The sequence below is a fragment of the Emiliania huxleyi genome (genome assembly GCF_000372725.1).
Source record: "Emiliania huxleyi CCMP1516 chromosome Unknown EMIHUscaffold_14, whole genome shotgun sequence".
NCBI lineage: Eukaryota > Haptophyta > Isochrysidales > Noelaerhabdaceae > Emiliania > Emiliania huxleyi.
Genome location: NW_005201192.1, coordinates 315,800 through 335,834, shown reverse-complemented (window position 1 = coordinate 335,834; position 20,035 = coordinate 315,800). Strand labels below are relative to the sequence as shown.

Sequence of the window (20,035 nt, the reverse complement as noted above, 5' to 3'; positions counted from 1 at the left end):
AGCAACCGCCCCATCGGAGGCTGGAATACCCGATGGGGGGGGCCGAGGAAGGGGAGGTGCCGCGAGATGACAGCGGGTCCGCCGGTGAACCGGAAGGCCGGGACCAGAGGACCCCGGGTGGGGCCTGGAGTCAGCTATCGGAGGAGGCGAGAGGCATGCGCTGACTCGGCCTCTGCGAGGGGAGTCGGGGCACACGGGCTCACCGGGGGGTAGACCCGTGGCGGCGGCGACCGGACCATCATGAATTACGACAAGGAAGCCCGCGCCTCCCCGAGCTCGATGAGGAGGCCGGCGGAAGGGGTGGGCGAGCCGAGCACGATAGAGAGACCGCGGAGGTGCGGGCGCGATTCGTCGACCAGGGTGAGACGGCCCGACACCTCCCGAGGAGATGCGGCGGCATGCTCCGACGCCGCCACCCTCACCCGGGGAGACCTTGGCCGGGCCATCGACGCTCTCGGAGGCGGCGGCACCAGTCGATGGGTGAAGCGGAGCAGAGGACACAACCGAAGAAGAATGATGATCGGCCGGCCGGCGATCCCGAAGGGTCGTCGGTTGAGCTAGGGAGCCTGGCGATGGACGCCACCGCGACCCCTCGTGGCATCTCTCTCGCCGTCGGCGAGCTGGGGGCTCGCGGACGGCCGAACAATTAGTATAACAGTGTACAGCCGTGAGAAGTAGTTCAACTGTGAACGGGGGGCATGTGCGGGACCGGTGTCAGGTCGGCTTGCCTTCTGCCCTGTTTGTCGGCCCTTGCGAGAGACGCCCGCATCCCACGGCTCTTGTTTCCGGCATCAGAAACGACTGCGGAGGCAGTCTGGCAACGCCCGGAAGGCGAGCAGGGGATCGGACCGAGCCGAGGGCTCGCCCCGACGGGCGGAGGACGGGACTCTGGGACTGTGGGGTCGGACGAGAGCACATGAGGCGTACAGTTCCGGACGGGCATTAAGAACGCACAGGTTCTTCGCCCAGCCTCAGGTTCTTAGCTAAGTCGGCGGTCCGTCGGGGGCCGAGCCTCAGGTTCTTAACCGGGTGGATGGTTTTTTAAACCGTTTCGGCTTCGATTAAAAATCAATAAATGGGTCTTAAAACAGTTTGGAAGTTTGGAACAGTAAGTTCGCGCATGGCGTGACAAGAGAGTCATTCGCTGCCGTGAGCTGCCCCTGCGGCTGCGGCCGCGGGGGCAGGGGCGCCGGCTGCAGGCGTTGGCCCAGCCTCAGGTTCTTAGGGAGTTCTTAGGGATCCGGCCGAAATATGAGCCTCAGGTTCTTAACGTTAGAGGTTCTTAATGCCCGTCCGGAACTGTATCCGTGTACGTGCGTGTGGAGTACGGTGTTGTGTGTCCGTTAGCTCCGAGTAGAGGGGGCGTTCTGCAGTCAAGGGGAAACCCGGTACACGGAACTCCCTCGGCATGCCATCTCAAAGCCTGTACAAGGCCTCGTTATCCTGCCGTGGACACGAAAAAGACCTCCAATCGTCGCAATCGACCCACGTCCACAAGCTCAAGCACCCCCCCCCCCCCTGCGTCATATCGACGCACGACGGGCTGCGGCATATGTTGAGCATGTGTGCCTCCACCACCCTCGCCCAGGGATCTACAATGCTGTCTTAAGGTCCGACCTGTGGGCTCTGCCTGCGCTCGGCACCGGGCACCGCCTCGGTATACACAAAACACAATACAAAAATAATGGTGGTAAATCTAAATGTGCGCCTGCGCGCGGGGGCGGACCGCGGACCCTCCTCGCGCTCCTCCACCTCCTCTCCTCCGTCACACCGTCAGCGTCACAGATCGTCATAACAGAACACAGATCACTGACACTGTGTACACAGCGCAGTTTACAGTGCTTGCCATTTACTGGTAAATGAGTGGTATTTACCACTTCGCACTTGCTAGTAGAGCGTGGTATGGTAAAATACGAAACTCCGTGGAATCATCAATTTTTCGAGCTCTGAGCCGAGTCTGAGGCTGGTTTGCCGCCAAATTCAGCAGAATCGGCACAAAAAATACCGGGTATTTTGCGGGTATATACCGCTGGAAAACCCCAGGGTATACCTGGGAAATACCCGGTATTTTGCCGATTTCTCCGCGATGTCTGTCAGATTTTGCCTCAGAAGTCGTGGTAAATCTTACCACCGTTTGATTGTTTGGCCGTAGAGTGTTTGATTGTTCTGGTGGGCTATACCAGTAAATGGCAAGCACTGACATAAAGCCGTACGGCTTTACCGCTGCAGACTTCTCTCAAAAACTCTCTCTCCGCATGATATCTACCATGTTCTCGTTAAAACCGCGACTCGTTTGGGTTACTCCCCCGGTGGGCGTGACCTTTTAAGGTACGTGTAGCTAGGGAGAAGTCAGAAGACGGTCACTGCCGAGCGACCACAGTAGGCCAAAATTCCCACAGCCTGCCACCCGGGACCAACTCCCTCGCCGCTGTTTTGCACATGTCGCTGGTCGGAGCCATTTCGAGCTAAGCTAGCTAGGGAGCGCCGCACCCGGGCTTGCGGGATGGCGTGCTGGTCCCTATCCCGCAACTAGGCGTGTGTGTCGGGCCGGACGAGGATGGGTCGGCCCATGAAGTTGGACTCGTTGAACTTTTGGATGGCGCGCGCGGCGTCCATGGCGGAGCTGAAGAGGACGGTGCCAAAGCCGCGCGAGCGGCCGTCCGCGCCGTCCTTGACCTCGGCGCGGATCACGTCGCCCGCCTGTTGAGAGAGCCGGGGTCGGCGGTCCGGGAGGGGTGGGCAGAAGAGGGAGAGGGGAGAGGGAAGAGGGGGAAGAGGGGGAGGGGCTGCGGTTCCGCCTGCTTGAAGTGGTCCTTGAGGTCCTGCCACTTGCAGTCCCAGGACAGGTTGCCCACGTACACCTGGCAACCCGTCCCGCCGCCGCCGCCGCCGCCGCCGCCGCCGCCGCCGCCGCCGCGCGAAAACATGCCGCCGCCGCCGCCTCCGCTGCCGCCGCCCGCGCCCGCCTCGCGGTCCTCGCGCACGAAGATGGCGCGCCCCTTGAGGTCGGTGTCGTGGAGCGTGTCGATGGCAGTCTGCAGCGGCGGGGCGCAGGCGCGGGTCGGGAGGCAGTCGCGGGCGGCGAGGCAGGCGGTGCGCGGATGAGCGGCGTGGGTGTGGCGAGGGGCGTCGGGGCTGGCACGGGGGGGCGGTGGTGCCTTCGCGTCCTTCGGCGACCCAAAGACGACGATGCCGCACCTTTGGTGGGGAGGGCGGTGGAAAGAGGGCGGTGGGCGAGGGAGGGTACGGAGGGGGGCGAGCGAGGGAGGGGGAGGGGGCGTGGGGGCGTGGAGAGGCGCGGGGGTGAGTCACCCCTTAGACCGGCCTGTGCCATTCTCGAGAAGCACGTCGGCACGGACGACGTCGCCGACCTGCTCGCGGCAAGAGGGCGTCGAGAGGGGGCGGGGAGGTCCGGGAGCGGGGCGGGAGGGGCGGGAGGAGACGGCCGAGCGGAGGCGTGGCGAGAAGGGCGGCGGAGAGAGGGGAGCGTGCCGCAGCCTGCTTGCAGTGGTCCTTGAGGTCCTGCCAGCTCACCTCGTACGCCAGGTTGCCGACGTAGACGCTGCACCCCTGCCGCAGCGGAGCGGGGGCGGGCGGTGAGCGGCTCCGGCGACGAGGTCAGACTAACAGAGGGCCAGGCCAGCCGCCACTCACCGGCGCCGTGCCGCCGCCGCGCGACGAGGACTGCGGCGCGCCCGCCTCGCGGTCCTCGCGCACAAAAATGGGGCGGCCCTTGAGCTCCGTGTCGTGTAGCATCTCGATCGCGTTCTGCGCGTCGCGAGGCGTTCCGAACACGACGATGCCACACCCCTTTGACCGGCCGGTGCCATTCTCAAGCAGCACGTCGGCGTGCCGCACGTCGCCCGCCTGCTTGCAGTGGTCCTTGAGGTCCTGCCAGCTCACCTCGTACGCCAGGTTGCCGACGTAGACGCTGCAGCTGTGCGCTCCCGCGCCGCCACCGCCGCCACCGCCGCCCGTGGTGACGCGGCGCGCCGGCGCCCCGTACGGCGAGGTGCGGCGTGAGGCGCGGTTGGTGGTGGCCTTGCTGGCCGCCTTGCCACCCCCGCCCTTGTCCACGCGGCACAGGTCGTCGAGCGAGAGGTCGAGCTTCGAGGACATGGATGGCTCCGCTGTGGGAGCCTGCCCCTGGGAGCCTGCCGCCCCGGCTCTGCTGGTCACTGCGCGCGGAGCGCGGGGCTTTCTTTTTAGGAGGGACACATAAGGCGTCTCGGAAGCCCGGAGCAGGGCCGCCCCCGGCAATCCCGACGATCCGGAGCCCTCCCCGCCACGCATCCCCATAGCTCCAATCGCACACTCCGTCTACATCTCGTCCTTGATGCCGAACTTGTCCTTGATGGCCTTGATGAACTCGCCCTTCTCGTTGAAGCCTGCGCGCGCGGGAGGTGTGCGTTCAGGGCTCGGGGACGCCACCGCACCAGTGCCACAGAACACCCCTCCGGGCGCACCCTTGGTGGGGATGCCCTCGTCGTCGCAGATCTTGCGCAGCTCCTTGACCCGCAGCTTGGAGAGGTCTGTGTTCTTCACGTCCACCTTCTTCTCGTACCGCAGCTCGCACATCTGCGCGTCCTGCTTCTTCATGCGCGTGCACAGCCGCTTGGCATTGATCCCTCGACTCAGGCTGCCGCTCACCTCGCGCTTCACGCCGCCGGCGGTCCCCAGCTCCTTGTCGCCAATCCCCATGTAGTAGCACTGCGGGCGGGAGGGTGGCGGCGGCTCAAGGGTTCCGCGCACTGCCGACGGCAGCGCCTGCAGCCAGACTCTCTGGCCACGGTCGCCGCAGCGGGGCGGCATCGCACCATGGTCTTCTCCTTGCCCTTGGCGGAATCGCAGTACTTCTGCATGACAGCCTCAATGCCCTCCACCGTCTTGCGCTCCGCCGGCGTGACCAGCTCGTCAATCTGGCTAATGACTGCCCTGCAGACTGCGCGGGCGCAGGAGGGAGGCGGGCGGACTCAGGCGAGGCGACCGCCATAGGGCGCGGCGCGGCCGGAGTCGGCGCGGAGCCGCCCTCGCGCGCTGCGCAGGGCCGCGAGAGCGGCAACCCACACTCGCGGCGGCGAGAGGGATCCAAAAAAAGGCACACAGCCGTGCAGAGCAGTGACAGAGCGCTCGCACATCCAGAGAGTGGCACCGGGCCGTTCGCGTGGCGCGCACCCTCGCAGTCGCGCGGGTCCTCGTTCTTCTTGCCAGCGGCAAGACCAACGAGGCAGGCGAGTAGCAGGCTTCTCACAGGAGACATGGCGGCGGCGGCACGTCTGACGTGGTGTATCGCTGTTGGCGTTTGGCAAAAAGAATTTTAACTCCCTCGTCTACAAACTCGACAGCGAGGTGGCATGAAGGTTGCAGCGAGAATCGGCGAGAGACTGCGAAGAGAGATAGGAAGAGGCAGACTCCCTAGGGTGGGCGACGGATAGCGCACCACACACCTCTCCTTAAAATCCCTGTCTGTGTGGTGGCGGCGTGCCGTCCTCCCATCCCTCCCTTGGGTTGTCTGTTTTCTTTCTTTCTTTTTCGACAGCGAATGGGGTGTCTCCCTTCTTTCTTTCTTTACTCGACAGCGAAATCGCGGTCTACAGTGCTCTACATGCGCCGGCGGGATGGTTGACTTGGAAGGTGGGGAGTTGGCATCGGAGTCTGAGGCGGCGCGCTCGTGCACCCGTCCTCCGAGGCGGAGGCGTCGGCGGCGGGCCAGCGCTGGCCGGCGGGCGGCACGCGGCTCTCGGAGGGCGGGCTCGCCTCAGGCATTGAATCTCTTTGCGGGCGGGCGGGGCCTGGCGGAGAGGCAAAAGGGATCGCGCTTGGCCAAATGTATTGTGACGCGGAGGATCGTCAGAGGGCGCCCCAGAAGATGCTCTTCAATCAATCTGCTTTGACCTCCCACGTGGCCCTCCTGAGTCTCTGCGTCCTCCGAAGTTTGCAGAGACGCATTTCCTGGAGGATTCCACCTAAAAAGAAAACCGATACTGGTTCGGCTCCCCCCCCCCACGGAGTCGTATCGAGTAACACCACATGTCGATAAAAAACAAACTCGACGTCATCGACACGATCGTCGACACTGACTGCGTCACGAACACCTCGCAGCTCCGCCTCAACCTCGTCCAACGGATTGCCTGTGCAAAGACCAAGTACATTGCCGGCATCACGCCGCCCAATGTCGCGTGCGCGGCTCTCGAGTTTGCGCACAACCGCATCCGCAAGTCCTTTGAGCTGAGGGAGGGTGTAGACCTCTTTGAGTCACTGCCTTCCCGGCGGGTTTGCTGTAGAGCCTCTACAACAAACTCTACAGCAAAATCGCGCTCTACATCGCTCTACAACGCAGGCAGTTCGTCACGCGGCGGATGTAGAGCTCTACAGCTCTACAGCGCTCTCCAGCGCTCTACATCTCTACAGCGCTCTACACTCTACATCCTCTACACCCTCCCTCAGGTGGGGGGATGCCGCGGTCCCCGCGTTGGCCCCGATATGGCGTTCGCCGTTCCGACAGCGACACACCGCGGCTTCGCCGCTACCGGACACGCCCGCAGCGGCCAGCGTCCACCCTCTCGTGGCCCCTCGTCGAGCCCGGCGCACCCCGGGGAGCCGGGCGAGCGAGGGAAAGGCAGGGGGTTATAGGAGAACACGCGCCCGTGTACTTTACACGCGGCCCCGAGGAGGCCCGAGGACGCCAACCCGTGTCTTGCACTTATCTTTTACCCCGATCTTTTCTACTAACCCAAATCTTCTGGTTCCACTCTTTACATGCATAAAAAAATGTTCTTAGCTTCAAGCCCCCCTCCGAGACTAGGGACAGCCACCACCCGTACACAGGAGAGATGGGAGTGCCCCCCGCCCCCACTTGCCCTGACAACTGCACAAGATTGCGTGCCCCGAAGACGGCGACACATAGTGGGGGACACCACGCAAGGAGAGGGTGCGAAGGCAAGATTGGGGTGCTAGGTGGTGGGACCAATGAGGGGGGGTGGGCGGGGTCCTGTGGGGGTGAAATGTTGCGCGGCGAATTCGAGCCTACCCCCTCGCCGCGCCGATCCTCACGCGAAGGGTAAAAACCCTGTGGGAGAAACCCCCCCCCGTCGGCAGTCTTCAGAATGGACCCCCCCTCCCCAGCCTCCCCTGTGCATCTCGCACCCCCCATTGGCGAAGGACACGGACACTCGGCACGGGTTGAGGGGGGGGTCCCCCGGAGGATCTTTGGAGGTCGATCTCGGGTCGATCTCGGGTCAATCTCGGGTCGATCTCGGGTCGATCTCGGGTCTATCTCGGGTCTCAGGTCGGTCTCGGGTCGGTCTCGGAGTAGCCTAGAAACAGAGATGAGGTGAAATGAGGCGGGATGAGGCGAGATTAGGCGATTAGGCGAGGCTAGGCGAGGTTAGGCGAGATTTGGCGAGATTAGGCGCGGTTAGGCGAGATGCCGCGAGATGCCGCGAGATGCCGCGAGATGCCGCGAGATGCCGCGAGATGCCGCGAGATGCAGCGGGAGGCAGCGAGGTGCCTCTTTTTGCAGCAGGATGCCTCATTGTGGCTGCTATGCTGCCTGCTTACGGGTTGGCTTGGAGGGGTCAGGAGTCAGCTTAAGGTTGCTTCAGTTGCTCACGGCGACCCCAATGCGTGCGCCGGTGGGAGGGAGTGTGTGCGCGCGCGCATTGTGGCTATGTGCGCATTGTGTGTGGCAGGCCTGCTGCTGCTGGTGGTGGGAAGTGTGCTCTGTGTGTAGCGCTGCGCTGGCGTGCGGCGCGCGCGTGCTGTGCGCGTGTGCGTGTTGGATTCGCGTGTGCGTCTGTGTGTGCTGCGCTCGCGCCGCCGGTGTGTGCTGTGTGCTGTACTCTGCTGTGCGCCCTGTTTGTGCAGCTTTGAGGCGCAGGCTTGGCTGGCAGGGCTGCGCGGTGGGCTGCGGCGTGCTGCGGGTGGTCGCGCGCCTGCCTGATGGTGTGCGGCGGCCGCGCAGCCCGCCCGACCGGGTCGGCGGGTCGTCGGCGGCCCAGGGCGCGAGCATGCGGTCTGCGCTGCATTGAGGCTGCTGCGCGGCTGGCGGGTTGTTGTGCGAGTATATGGGACACGATGTCTCAAATATGAGTGGTTTTGACTCCTACCGGCTCCTGACGCTATCCCTGGCAGCTCTAATGACCAGGATCAGTAGTGCTATGATAGAGGGTGCCCATACTAGCGCAGGAGCTGCCACACTCGCCCGGACCGGCTCCCTCTGGGGCCGGTTCCGCAGCCCGTGAGAGCCGACAGCGGGGCCGTGCCGCGGGTGCCTACTGCCGAGTGCCACAAACACTGCGCCGTCCCGCCATCACCTACAGGCTGTCTTGTGTGATGGTTGGGATGTCCAAACGCCACCATCTTGGCTCTTGCGACCTCAAACCCGCGAGCTGTATGGGTGGTCCTGACGTCGACAGACGCCCGATGACCACGGTGAAGCTGAGCCGTAACGAGTCGACAAGTCTCGTCTGAGCCCGTGGCGGTCGCCGGCTGAGTCGCTGTGCACGGGCCGGTACCTCAGGCGTCACCTCCGCAGCCTCAGGTCTCACACTCCATCACCTCCGCCGGGACGCCGTCGGTGGCACGCTCGGCGGCGAGTTTGTTGCAGCTCCACAGCGAGCGCGGCGTCGAGCCTACTCACTCCCGTTGGTTCGGCACACTCGGTGGGGTCCACTGAGTGTGCCGAACGCGCGAGCGGTGCGTCCTGGCAGCCCGCGCTGGCTGCGGAGCTGCAACAAACTCGAGTCACGCTTTTTGGGACATTTTCGACGCTTTTGTCCCATATACTCGCACTAGCTGCGGGGCTCGCTAAACGCTCGCCGAGCTCCATGCTGTGCAACACCACCTCCTCACTAATCGTCAGGGGCGCGGAGAGCGCAGTGCACTGCGGTGAGGCTGCGCAGCGGGGGCTCGCCCCCTGCACCGCGCTCAGCGGCACAGGGGAGGGCGGTTCGTGGCGGCGGCGGCCAAGCCCCGAGGCGGTGGCGGCGGTGGTGCGGGCGGCGGGATGACAAGGGAGGCGGCGGGATTGACAGGGGGAGGCCGCGGCCACCAGCGGGACCGCCCCAAGAAGGGGGGGGGGCGGCGGCGAGGCGCCCGTGAGCGAGGCGCCCGCGCCATCAGAGGGACGCGCCGCTGCGAGATGGAGGGCGGCGGTGACGGAGGCGAGGCGCGAGGCGGCGGCGGCGGCGGCGGCGGCGGCGGCGGCGGCGGCGGCGGCGAACGGCGGCACCGAGTCTCGGTGAGCGGCGGCGGGAGGAGGAGCAGCGGCGGCGCTCGCTCGCTGTTGACGGGAGCGCTTTTGAGCCTGGGAGCCCATGCCACTGCGACCGGCGTGCCCGGGAACGGAGATCGCGCGCGCGCGCGCCGCCACTCACGACGCGCGCGCGATCTTCGCGGAGTCGGGTCCCCAGAGGGAAGCGGTCTTCTCGGCCGACGTCCAGCGGCGCGCAAGGAAGCAGGCGCAGCGGAGGCGGCCTAGCACCGGCTCGGCGCCGGGCGGTTGCGCTGCCCGCGAGCCGCGTCCTGAGCCTCGGCAGCGCGCTGCGCGGCGCGGCGCTCGCGCTTCTGCTGTGCCGAGAGCGGCAGGATGGTTCGCCAGCTGAAGCTCCAGACTCCTCGGGTCCGCGAGTTCTGGGGGTCACCGGGATAAACGGCGGACGACGCGTGGCCCTTATATCTTTAGACAACAACCCTGGCGCGCAAAGTTTCCGTGCGGAGAGGGACGCGCGTATGTGTTCACGCTGCGGGCGCGGGCGGGCGCGGAGGGCGGCGCGGTCTCACCGCGGTCCGACGTCGGTTGTGTGGCGTTGTGCTCTACGTGTGGTCGCGCTTCCCTTCGGCGTGTCGCGGAGGGCGGGGCGCGAGATGCCTTGCCGCCATCGCGTCGCGCGCGAAGAAAAAAAAGGCCCGCATACATAAAATACTACCCCCTACAACCAGAGAGACCATGGTGGACGCATCTCGTTCGTGCGTCTGCGGCCTCTTCGACGTTCTCTTCGACGTTCTTTTCGCTCTCGCCAACTCGACCGCGTCACCATCTCCTCAGCAGTAGCGGGCCTGCGGCTGCGCCTCCGCGGCGCATCCCTCGCTCATCATATGAACCGAGCCCCCTCCTTGACCGCCGCCGCCTCCTCGGCCGCGCTGCTCGCCTCGGCCCTCGCCTCGGCCCTCTCCGCCTCCCGCACCGCCTCCTCGTCCCAGACGGGGGGCCCTCGCTCAAGCACCTGCGGCACGCGGGCGCGCGGACGCGTCAGCAGCGTGCCGCCTCGCCCGCCCCGCCCCCGCTCTCCTGACGCCGCGCCTCGATCCGGTCGCCGGCGCACACCACGGGCAGCTGCGGCTCGCCCCGCAGCCAGCGCGCCGCACGCTCGAGCAGCGGCAGAGGCCACTCGTGCACCTTCAACAGAACACGACAGCATGTGTGATCGTCGAATGCAACATGGCGCGGCGGAGGCCGCTCGTGCGCCAGGTTCTGCCCAAAGTAGACCTCCGACCCGACGCCGCGGCCCGCCGCCCTCAACGCCGAGAGCGGCTCCGGCGCCCCGTCCGCCCCGACCAGCGACCCCTGCTCGCCCGTCGCCTGGTCCGTCGTCGTGATCTTGCAGCGGGAGCAGCCCTTGACGACGCGGAAGACCATGTCGCCGATCCGGATCCGGCGCCACGTGTCCTCCTGCGGCACAGGGCGCGCCCGCCTCAGCCCGCGCGGCCTCCTCCTCCCCTCGCACCGCCGCCCGCTCGGCCCGCCTCAAACGGCACGCAGCCCGCGGCGACAATGTTCGGCCGGAAGCGTCCCATCGGCATCGGCTCGGCCATGGCGCTGAGCGAGCCGTTGAGCGCCTCGAGCGAGGCGGTGCTGATGAGCAGCAGCGGGAACCCGTCTGCGAAGCCCACCTGCGGCCCGCCCCACGCCCAGCGCAGCGCGAGTGGCGCGTAGCGCGCGTCGAGCGGGCGGGAGAAGGAGGAGGAGGCGCACGAGACGAGCCGCACCCGCCGGTGGGGCTCCTCGTCGGCGCCTGCCGGGCGGAGGGGAGGGCCGGGGAGGGATCGATCGGGGCACCCGCCCGCCGCAGAGGGAGGGCCGGGCCGGCCGCTGCGCCGGCACCGAGGAAGGAGGAGAGCCATGCGGCCGCCGCCTCGCCGAGGTCGACGGCTCGCAGGCCGGTGTCGGACCAGACGCGCACGCGCAGCTCGGACTGCGGGTGCGGCGGTCGCAGCGGCACGGCGAGCAGCGGCTTCCCCGGCGCCGAGAGGCGCACTACCTCTGCGCTGAGCTCGGCCCTCACCAGGCAGAGCCGCGGCTCCTGCCGCTGCGTGACAAAGGAGTGGTTGCCGCCGAGCGGCTCGGCACTCACGACCATCAGCCGCCGGTCGTCCACGAAGCCCAGCCGGTCGAGCGACGCCGCGTCCAGCTGCACCGGCGCGCACGACTTGACGGGGTGAATGTAGAGCGCCGCCACTTCAGCGCGAGACTCCGGCTCGTCCGCGGCCGGCTTGCGGCGGCGGAGCAGAAGGAGCAGCAGAGCGCCGCCGGCGACGGCAGCGACGACCGCCTCGTTGGCGGCGGGGACGGACTGCGAGAGGCCCATACACAGCTCTCGAAAAGGGGCAGAGAGGCGCGAACGGAGGCTGGATAAAGAAAGCTGCGCCCGAGCTCGCGCGCAGTGCCCTTGGGTTGTCCGTTTTCTTTCTTTATTTTTTCTCGCGCAGTGCCGTCCTCTCATCCCTCCCTTGGGTTGTCGGTTTTCTTCCTTTCTTTTTCGCGCAGCGCGCGCGATCGCGCAAGCGGCGCGCGCGAGCGAGCGAGCGAGCACACACACACACACACACACACACACACACACACACACACACACACACACACACACACACACACACACACACACACACACACACACACACACACACGCACGCACGCACGCACGCACGCACGCACGCACGCACGCACGCACGCACCTCCCCAGAAATCCCGAGAGCCGTGCAGTGCCTAGATAAGTCTGTGTGCTGTGTGGTGCACGCCCTCCGAGCGGGGCGGGGTCTGCCCGTCGGCTCTCTAGCCCGTAACCCGATACCGATCATCCGGCCCGCTGGGTGCGCTTCTCAGCTCCCCGGCCCTGGATTTGAGGTTAATGACTGCACTCCAAGTGCTCCAAGCCAACAAGAAAAAGGCGCAATAGCTCCCCGGTCCTGGATGTGAGGTTGATAACTGCACTCCAAGTGCTCCAAGTGCGATCCCACGACAGCGAGTGTGGGGACTACATGATCCGTACGTGAAGGGTGGAGGGGCCCGTCCGCAGAGCTAGGCAGCGCGGGCACCCCCCACTGGGGCCGAGGACAAGAAAGAAAGAGGCCGTTTGCCGCTTGCTTGTTCTTGATCCAGTTGGTGCGCACAGTGCGCGCCTGCTTGTTGATGTTTTCGGCGTCGCCCGCCACCGCCGCCATGGAGATCTGCTGCGTGACAAAACAATCTCTCCAAGTGTGTGTCGCAGGAGGTGAGGTATGAGGACTCTCACGAGGATCAGTAGCTCGACCTGTATCGAGAAGCTTCACCTATTATTCTCCCCTCCCCCCCCCCCCAGAGTGATGAATAGTCCACCTTATCCCTATATCCCTATATTCCCACACCCTATGCAGTGGCACGTCTTGCCACCTGGACCCCTAATATTAGCATCTTGGGCGCCGAATAGGCGCCCAAATATTGGCGCGTAATAGTTTCCCGACTGCTTTCGCTGGGCGGCGCGCGCTGCGAGACAGTCGACTCCTTCGTTGACGTTGTGCAAATGGCCACAACTCGGTGCATAATTGCGCCACTCTCCCCCAACCGGTACATAATTGTGCCTTCGTACTTTGAATACACTCTATGAACATGCAAGTCTCGGACGAGGAGGCTCGCTCTGCCGCGGGTCCTCCATCACCCGCAACTAACTCACAGGACCGCGTGCGGCTCACCATCACCACACTTGCTGAACACCGACCTTCGGGTTCAGATGACGATCCCTCTACATACAAACGAGGGAAGAGGGACGCCTCGCGATACTACGGAGGGCCTCGACCAGGATGCACGGTCAGACCACTCCAATCCCTACCACACCACGTTGGAGCAGAGCTGCGGCGTAAGCGAGCCCAAGGGCGACATCGATGTACTTGAGAAGTCATCGTCGCCTGACTCCGTTGGGGAGGGGGCTACGCCAGCTGGAACGCCTTCTGCCGGTTTGGCTTGATCGTGGCAGCGATCAAGCCATCTGCAGTGAACTCGCCGCATGGGTGCGAGCCTCGCAACAAGCATCTTTTGGCGCCCGAACGGGCATACAATCTCACGTCCCTGCTGAGGACGTCACAGGATTCACGACCGACGGCGTGGAGGCAATCAAACTGCAGCTGCAGCAGTTTGTGCAGTGTGCTGAGGAGAGCGCAGCCGCGCTCATACCCGCTGATGTTGAGGCCATCTCCGGGTACGCCCTTGAGCGACACATGGCCGCCACTGAGCGTCTCGAGTCCTACCTTGAGGAGCGACGTGCCTTCCAAACCTGTGTCCAGCAGAGTCGTTGCGACGCGAGGCAGCGGCGATCTACGGGCAGAAGCTATCGAGTGGTGACCTGTCCACGGATGGCACAGTACCGCACTTCCCGTTCCGTATTCCTTGCGGAGCAGGCGCGGCTGCTGCATATATGCTTGAAGGCGTGGCCCCTTCCAACCTTGCTCGGGAGAACGCTGCAGCACTCAAGCATCAACAATCGCAACTTACTTCGCTGAACAAGGATTTCGCGCAGGTGAGGCAGGCGGTTGAGAAGCAGAGCCGAGTGACGGCGGAGCTTGGCCGGCAGACGGTTCAATCCACAGGCGCAGCAGCAGTGCGACGCATTCTCCAAGCACAGCCTCTGGCGTTGCGAGTGCACAGAGAGCGAGCAATAGTCGACAAAAGCACAGATCTGTGGCAGCAGATCTCCATGCCGGTCGCGCCCTGCGAAAGGACAACCGCGGGCCGCAGATGCTTGCCCGGACGCGGACCCGCCGTGCGAGTTGCAGACCCGGAGGTGGCCGACCCAGCTCACCCCCAGAGAGGCCATGCCCAGGGTTAGCCATGAGAGGGGGCTTTTTCCATCCGTCCCTCCATCTTACGCCAGTTCTTGAGGAGCGACATGGAGAAGTCGCTGTCGGCTCGCGTGAAGGCGGTGTCGATGTTGCACCCCGCCCATCTCGGTCGGCAGCTGCGCCTGGAGCCACGCGAGGTCGCGGAGCGCCTGGGGCGAGGCGTCGGCGCGAGCAATGGCCAATGCCCTCAAAGGCTGAGGGAGGGTGTAGAGGATGTAGAGTGTAGAGCGCTGTAGAGCTGTAGAGATGTAGAGCGCTCCGGAGCGCTGTAGAGCTGTAGAGCTCTACATCCGCCGCGTGACGAACTGCCTGCGTTGTAGAGCGATGTAGAGCGCGATTTTGCTGTAGAGTTTGTTGTAGAGGCTCTATAGCCAAAGGGAAGGCAGGGACTCAAAGAGGTCTACACCCTCCCTCAGCTCAAAGGGACTTGCGGATGCGGTTGTGCGCAAACTCGAGAGCTCGCACGCGACATTGGGCGGCGTGATGCCGGCAATGTACTTGGTCTTTGCACAGGCATTCCGTTGGACGAGGTTGAGGCGGAGCTGCGAGGTGTTCGTGACGCAGTCAGTGTCGACGATCGTGTCGATCACGTCGAGTTTGTTTTTTATCGACAGGTGTTACTCGTGAAGGGGAAAAAGAAAGAAAGAAAACAGACAACCCAAGGGAGGGATGGGAGGACGGCACGCCGCCACCACACAGGGATTTTAAGGAGAGGAGTGTGGTGCTAGCCGTCGCCCACCCTAGGGAGTCTGCCTCTTCCTATCTCTCTTCGCAGTCTCTCGCCGATTCTCGCTGCAACCTTCATGCCACCTCGCGGTCGTCCCACCCTCGTCGTTCTCTCCCTTGTCACTTCCTCCTCTGACGCGTTGTTCTCTTCTGCCTCGTCCTGCGACGCCGCCACCTGCCGGTCCCTTGTTCTCGCGGCTTCTTTCGCCTGTCGGCGCAACTCCGTCCTCCTCGCGGCGTATCCTGGCCCCTCGAGTCTATCGAGCTCCCCTCGCGCAAGGACCACATTTCTGACTCCCACTCCGATCATTTGCCTACAGGTCATGTTGTTGCTCAGGTCCACTCTCTCGAGGGGGGGGGGGGGGAGCCGAACCAGTGTCGGTTTTCTTTTTAGGTGGAATCCTCCAGGAAATGCGTCTCTGCAAACTTCGGAGGACGCAGAGACTCAGGAGGGCCACGTGGGAGGTCAAAGCAGATTGATTGAAGAGCATCTTCTGGGGCGCCCTCTGACGATCCTCCTACGCGTCACAATACATTTGGCCAAGCGCGATCCCTTTTGCCTCTCCGCCAGGCCCCGCCCGCCCGCAAAGAGATTCAATGCCTGAGGCGAGCCCGCCCTCCGAGAGCCGCGTGCCGCCCGCCGGCCAGCGCTGGCCCGCCGCCGACGCCTCCGCCTCGGAGGACGGGTGCACGAGCGCCGCCTCCGACTCCGATGCCAACTCCCCACCTTCCAAGTCAGCCATCCCGCCGGCGCAAGTGACCGTGCAGCCGCTTAAGCCCTCGCCGCGACGTGTCCGGGCGAACCCTCCCGCTCCGCCCGCGCCCTCGATGGCGGAGGCTGCATCAATCGCGGCGGCGGTGCAACAAGCGGCGGCAGCGCAGAGTGCAGCTGTGGCCGTCGCGCCGCGACCGCCGAAGGCTGTGGCGCCGGCGGCAGCGTCGGCGCCCGCCACGGTCCTCTCCTCCGCCGCCCCTGCCGACGCCGACGACGCCGAGCTCGCCGCGCTCTGGCGGTATGCCAGCTCTCCCACATCGCAAGCGCAGGCGCCTGCGAGCGCGGCAAAGGGCCTAGCGAGGTGAGCATCCCCCCGAGGAGGTCCCGGGACGCGGGCGGGTGTGGATCGCGTGCAGCGCGCCGCCGTGTCCGCCGCCACCGCAGCGCCAGCGGTCGCACCTCACGCGCCTCGCCCCGCTCCCCCTAACGGCGATTTGCCCTGACCCCCCCTCCTCCCTTCTTCTCTCTCCCCCACCCAGGTCTGCCTCGACTGCGCCTGAAACGAAGAAAAGCGGGACGAGTCCCCCGCCCCCGCCCGCGGTGACGTCGCCGGCCGGCGCGGCAACCTTCCCCACAGCCACGCCCGCCGCCCTCGCCTCGGCGAGGGGAGAGGAGAGGGGAGGGGCAGCTGCTGCGCCCTCACCCACCGACCCGCTGCCGCTCTCGTCGGCGCTGCTGGAGAGCGTGGCCCTCGGTGCGAATCCCGCCGGCCGCTGCTCCCCGAGTCTACCCGCGAGACTCCCCCCGCCACCTCACAACCCCCCCCCCCCCCTCATTCCCCACCCGGCGTGATCCCCGCTCCCCTCCCACCCTCCCTGTTCGTCCCCTCCCCCCCGGCCCCTCCCTCCCTCCCAGGCGCTTGGCTCGACCACCTCGGGCACGTGGTCGACGGCACCTCCACCACCACCTCCTCCTCCACCGCTCACGCCGCCATCGAGTCACGTCTCCGCCCTCTCGCCCCGACCGAATCTGCAAAGGGCCGCCCGCCCCCGTTCCGCCCCCCGTTCCCGGCTTGGGGGGGGGGCCCTTTGAAGGGGGGGGGTTGGCCCTGGGGGGTCCAATTGGGCTCCACCTGGCCCCCCCCCCCCCCCCCCCCCCTCCTTCTATTGCACGGGCGGGCCCCGACATGCCGCGTGCGCGCTGTTTGCGGCCACCATGTCTCAGCGGGAGGAGAGGGCTGGAGCCTTCGCTAGTCCCCCTGCTGGCGCCTCCCCATAACCCCCCCTGCCCGCGCACCGCAGCGCAGTGTGTGCTTTGGCGTTGTTGTTTGCGCTCTCTTGTCTCTACTCTCTTGTCGATTGAATATATCCGATCATTGTGGGAGGCGCGGACGGGGGCGTTGTTGGAGTAATATCCTCTAGTCTTTTTTAGAGATTGAGGGCGTAAGATCGGGATTAGGGTGCCCACAGGGCCCAAAAAAAGAAAGAAAAAAGAAATTGGCGAACCCCGATCGCAGAGTCGAGCAATTGTGAGTGTGACTAGGACTGTCTACCCTTGGAATGGCCGGATCCAATCCCCGGACCCCGCGGTTGGGAGACGGGAGGCCGCCGTGACGGCACCTCTCCTTAACCTCCTCTACTCCCGCGCGATCTAAGCTAAAGCCGGCGGCAGATGGGAGACGACGGGGCAGGCCTAGGGGCAGGCCTCTACCTCCGCCCCGTGGCCACGCCGCTCTCTGCCTCGCCTCGCCCCGGTCGGCACAGCATGCTCCCACAGACAGCTCAGAAGGCGGCGTACTCAACCTTGCGGAAGTCGCCCAGCTGGATCATCGAGTACTTGCGCATCTGCTTCATCAGCCCCTGGAAGGCGAGCTCCGCACCCGGCCCTGGCGTGTAGCACAGCCCGCCTACGCGCGAGGGCAAGGGACACGTCTCGAGAGGTCAGCGCGCACCCTCCCTCCTGGCGAGTGGCACGGCATGCCGTCGCGCTTCTCCTCGCCCTTCGGACACCTGCGAAGGCGCGCGCGCGCGCGCTGGCGTGAGCTCCTCCTCAGCCCTAGGCTGCCCGGCGGGGAGCGGCGGTGGTGTGCGGTGGTTGGCGGTGAGGTGTCTGCTCTCTCTCTCTCTCTCTCTCTCTCTCTCTCTGTGTGTGTGTGTGTGTGTGTGTGTGTGTGTGTGTGTGTGTGCGCGCGCGCGCGCGCGCGCGCGCAACGTGCTTGACACGGCGTGCAGTCGCGGTGTGGTCTGTGCGTCGCAGCAGAGGGAGCAGACGGCGCGCGCCTGTATCCGAACTGCGGCAGCGTCTCGTAGGCAGCCCTGATGCGCGATGCGAGCTCCTTCACCTTGACGCCGTCGGTGATTTTGCCCTGCCCGATGATGTACAGCGCGAACGAATCCGCCGCCTTCTCAAACTCCTCCGCCGACTGCGCCTTCTCGATCGCCTTGACGTATGGCTGCAACAGCGCCGTCTCCTTCTTGATCAGATCCTCGCGCGCCTTGCGCTTCTTCTCGGCCTCGGCAAAGTCAGCCGTGGCCTACGACGGTCGTGATAGCTCAGGCGCCTCGCCCAGGCGCGTCCTGCGCCGCGAGAGAGTGGCGGCGCACCACAGGTATCTCGTCGTAGGCGACGGCAGCCGAGGTCGCTAGTTTGCTCGCGAGAATGGAGCTCGCGCCGGCGAGCACCGCCCGACGGCCGGCGCCCGGGACCGACGGCGTCAGTGCGGGAGCGGAGAGAAGCAGGGTAGCGGCCAGCATATGTGCACTGTTGCTCGCGCAGAGAGGTCGGGGAAGGTCCGATGCGAAGAAAGAATTTTCAGAACGGCCGGGGGGGAGGGGAAACGGACGAAACTGCCTGGGTTGTCCGTTTTCTTTCTTTCTTTTACACTGCGCATGTGCGAAGAAACGCGATAAGAATGAAGACTTACTAGATCTAGGCAGTGCGTCGCCCATCTCTCCCTGGAGAGAGAGAGAGAGATTTTTAGCAATACCAAACAAATCTAACACTCACACGTCATTTGGGGCCTGGAGCCCTGTTCACGCGCGCGCGAGACGTGCAGACAGGGTTGCCAGGTGAGAGCGAATGGCGCGGTTCACGCCTCGCACAACAGAGAGAGAGATGCGCTCTGCATGGTGGGACATAAAAGAGAGCGAGTACTTGGGCGAGTAGGCCGTGCGGTCGTTGACTGCTCTATTTATTTATATAGATCTAGGCACGGGACTGGCGCGCACTGGCACTAACACAGGTACACTGTGCGAAAAAGAATTTTATCCCCTACTCACTCGCACAGCGTCCTCAGAAAGAAAGAAAGAAGGAAAACACCCACACCCTGTCCTCCTCCCATCCCTCGTTTGGTTTGTCTGTTTTCTTTCTTTCTTTACAGTGGGAGCGCTTGGTTGGAGAGAGTGCGTTGTTTTGTATCCGCTTTCTCTGTTTACACTGCCTCACTGGGCACGGCGGGACAAAGAATTCCCGAGGGAGACAGGAAAGGGGAAGGACTACCTCGCGGTGCTGGCATCTCTGTGCTGCGCCTTACTGACGCCAACATCTCTGACATCAACATGTCCGGCAAGACGGATGCAGCCGCAGAGCAGATTCTCAGCGATCTGGTGGCTCCCACCTCTTCATTGCCACCTCCTCCTTCGCTCCCACCCTCGCCAAGCGGGGCAATCGTCGACGACGATGGCATGCAGCCCGCGCTTGATGCTGCTGCCTGGGAGGCAACCCAGTGGTCCGCTACGACCGCTACTAGGAGGGGGTGGTCTACCTGGGTTGTGCCAGCGCCACGAAGGCGGTCACCTTCGTCAACTCGATCCGTCTTCCGCCCGACGCTCCGCCTCGCGTCCTCGTCCAGGGAGACACCCTCGGCTTTGGCGGGAACACCCTCTCGGCTCCCGGGGACGGGACTATCTCCTACTCGGTCGACCTCTCCTCGTTGCCACCGCTCGTGCCCCGGCCCGAGATGCCCTCGTTCGCAGCTGCGCCCGCCGCCGCCGCGCCCGCCGCGCCAGGCGGCGAGCCCTCCTCGGCGGCGGCACAAGGGCCGGAGGTGGGGGAGAAACGCGAGCGCGGAGAGAGAGGCAGGGGTGGCCGAATGAAGAAGGCGAAGGAGGAAGAGGCGAGAGGCGCCGCAGCGGCGGCGCCTGCACCTCTCAACGGTGCGCTTCAGGCTCAGAGGGCGCAGGCACAAGATCACGTGCGCCAGCTGCAGGGGCTGGGCGGGCGCGATCGCGTTTGGGCGCAGCGGCTCATCGAGTGCACGGCGCAGAGCTACGGGCTCGTGCAAGAGGCCGTGGCGAGCGGCGGCAGGGCGACATAGTGGCGGAGTACAGTGGGGGGCTCTACGATCAGAAGGGAACTGCAGTAGCGACGCGGCCACTGACAAGGAGGAGTGCTCGCGGCCTGCGCGACGGTCGATCGCACGGACCTGCGGCTGGCGCTGAGGTCCGGCTGGAGCTCCGGGTCACGGAGGGACCCCTCCTCGGTAACCGGGCAGCAGCGACGGGT

At 65.2% G+C, this 20,035-nt stretch overlaps 6 protein-coding genes across 6 annotated transcripts; 2 read left to right on the top strand and 4 right to left on the bottom strand.

Moving 5' to 3' along the window:
* Positions 1-2,318: 2,318 nt before the first annotated feature.
* Positions 2,319-4,119, bottom strand: EMIHUDRAFT_426477 (RNA-binding protein; the record flags this gene model as incomplete). Its single annotated transcript, XM_005787766.1, has 6 exons — positions 2,319-2,700; positions 2,799-3,035; positions 3,159-3,198; positions 3,313-3,371; positions 3,499-3,570; positions 3,655-4,119. 6 exons carry the CDS (start codon positions 4,117-4,119, stop codon positions 2,530-2,532), a joined length of 1,044 nt encoding a protein of 347 aa, XP_005787823.1. The 3' UTR covers positions 2,319-2,529.
* Positions 4,120-4,320: 201 nt separating this feature from the next.
* Positions 4,321-5,292, bottom strand: EMIHUDRAFT_433800 (hypothetical protein; the record flags this gene model as incomplete). The annotated part of the gene is made up of 4 exons (XM_005787765.1): positions 5,176-5,292; positions 4,818-4,942; positions 4,467-4,710; positions 4,321-4,388 (listed from the first exon to the last, which is right to left on the bottom strand). The coding sequence occupies exons 1-4, from the start codon at positions 5,258-5,260 to the stop codon at positions 4,321-4,323; spliced, it is 522 nt and encodes a 173-aa protein (XP_005787822.1). The 5' UTR covers positions 5,261-5,292.
* Positions 5,293-8,793: 3,501 nt separating this feature from the next.
* On the top strand, positions 8,794-9,586 carry EMIHUDRAFT_352026 (hypothetical protein). Its single transcript, XM_005787764.1, has 3 exons — positions 8,794-9,038; positions 9,073-9,204; positions 9,233-9,586. Exon 1 carries the CDS (start codon positions 8,829-8,831, stop codon positions 9,009-9,011), a length of 183 nt encoding a protein of 60 aa, XP_005787821.1. The 5' UTR covers positions 8,794-8,828; the 3' UTR covers positions 9,012-9,038; positions 9,073-9,204; positions 9,233-9,586.
* A 666-nt stretch (positions 9,587-10,252) lies between these two features.
* Positions 10,253-11,588, bottom strand: EMIHUDRAFT_63199 (MOSC domain-containing protein; the record flags this gene model as incomplete). The annotated part of the gene is made up of 3 exons (XM_005787763.1): positions 10,253-10,672; positions 10,759-11,015; positions 11,105-11,588. 3 exons carry the CDS (start codon positions 11,586-11,588, stop codon positions 10,253-10,255), a joined length of 1,161 nt encoding a protein of 386 aa, XP_005787820.1.
* A 5,397-nt stretch (positions 11,589-16,985) lies between these two features.
* Positions 16,986-18,285, bottom strand: EMIHUDRAFT_449195 (hypothetical protein; the record flags this gene model as incomplete). The annotated part of the gene is made up of 4 exons (XM_005787762.1): positions 16,986-17,438; positions 17,462-17,541; positions 17,803-18,065; positions 18,136-18,285. The coding sequence occupies 4 exons, from the start codon at positions 18,283-18,285 to the stop codon at positions 17,314-17,316; spliced, it is 618 nt and encodes a 205-aa protein (XP_005787819.1). The 3' UTR covers positions 16,986-17,313.
* Positions 18,286-19,089: 804 nt separating this feature from the next.
* Positions 19,090-19,847, top strand: EMIHUDRAFT_201444 (hypothetical protein; the record flags this gene model as incomplete). Its single annotated transcript, XM_005787761.1, has 3 exons — positions 19,090-19,137; positions 19,281-19,462; positions 19,613-19,847. 3 exons carry the CDS (start codon positions 19,090-19,092, stop codon positions 19,845-19,847), a joined length of 465 nt encoding a protein of 154 aa, XP_005787818.1.
* Between the last annotated feature and the right edge of the window lie 188 nt (positions 19,848-20,035).

Coding starts and splice junctions, on each gene's coding strand:
- EMIHUDRAFT_352026 (XM_005787764.1), top strand. CDS start 8,829: ATGCTGTGCAACACCACCTCCTCACTAATCGTCAGGGGCGCGGAGAGC.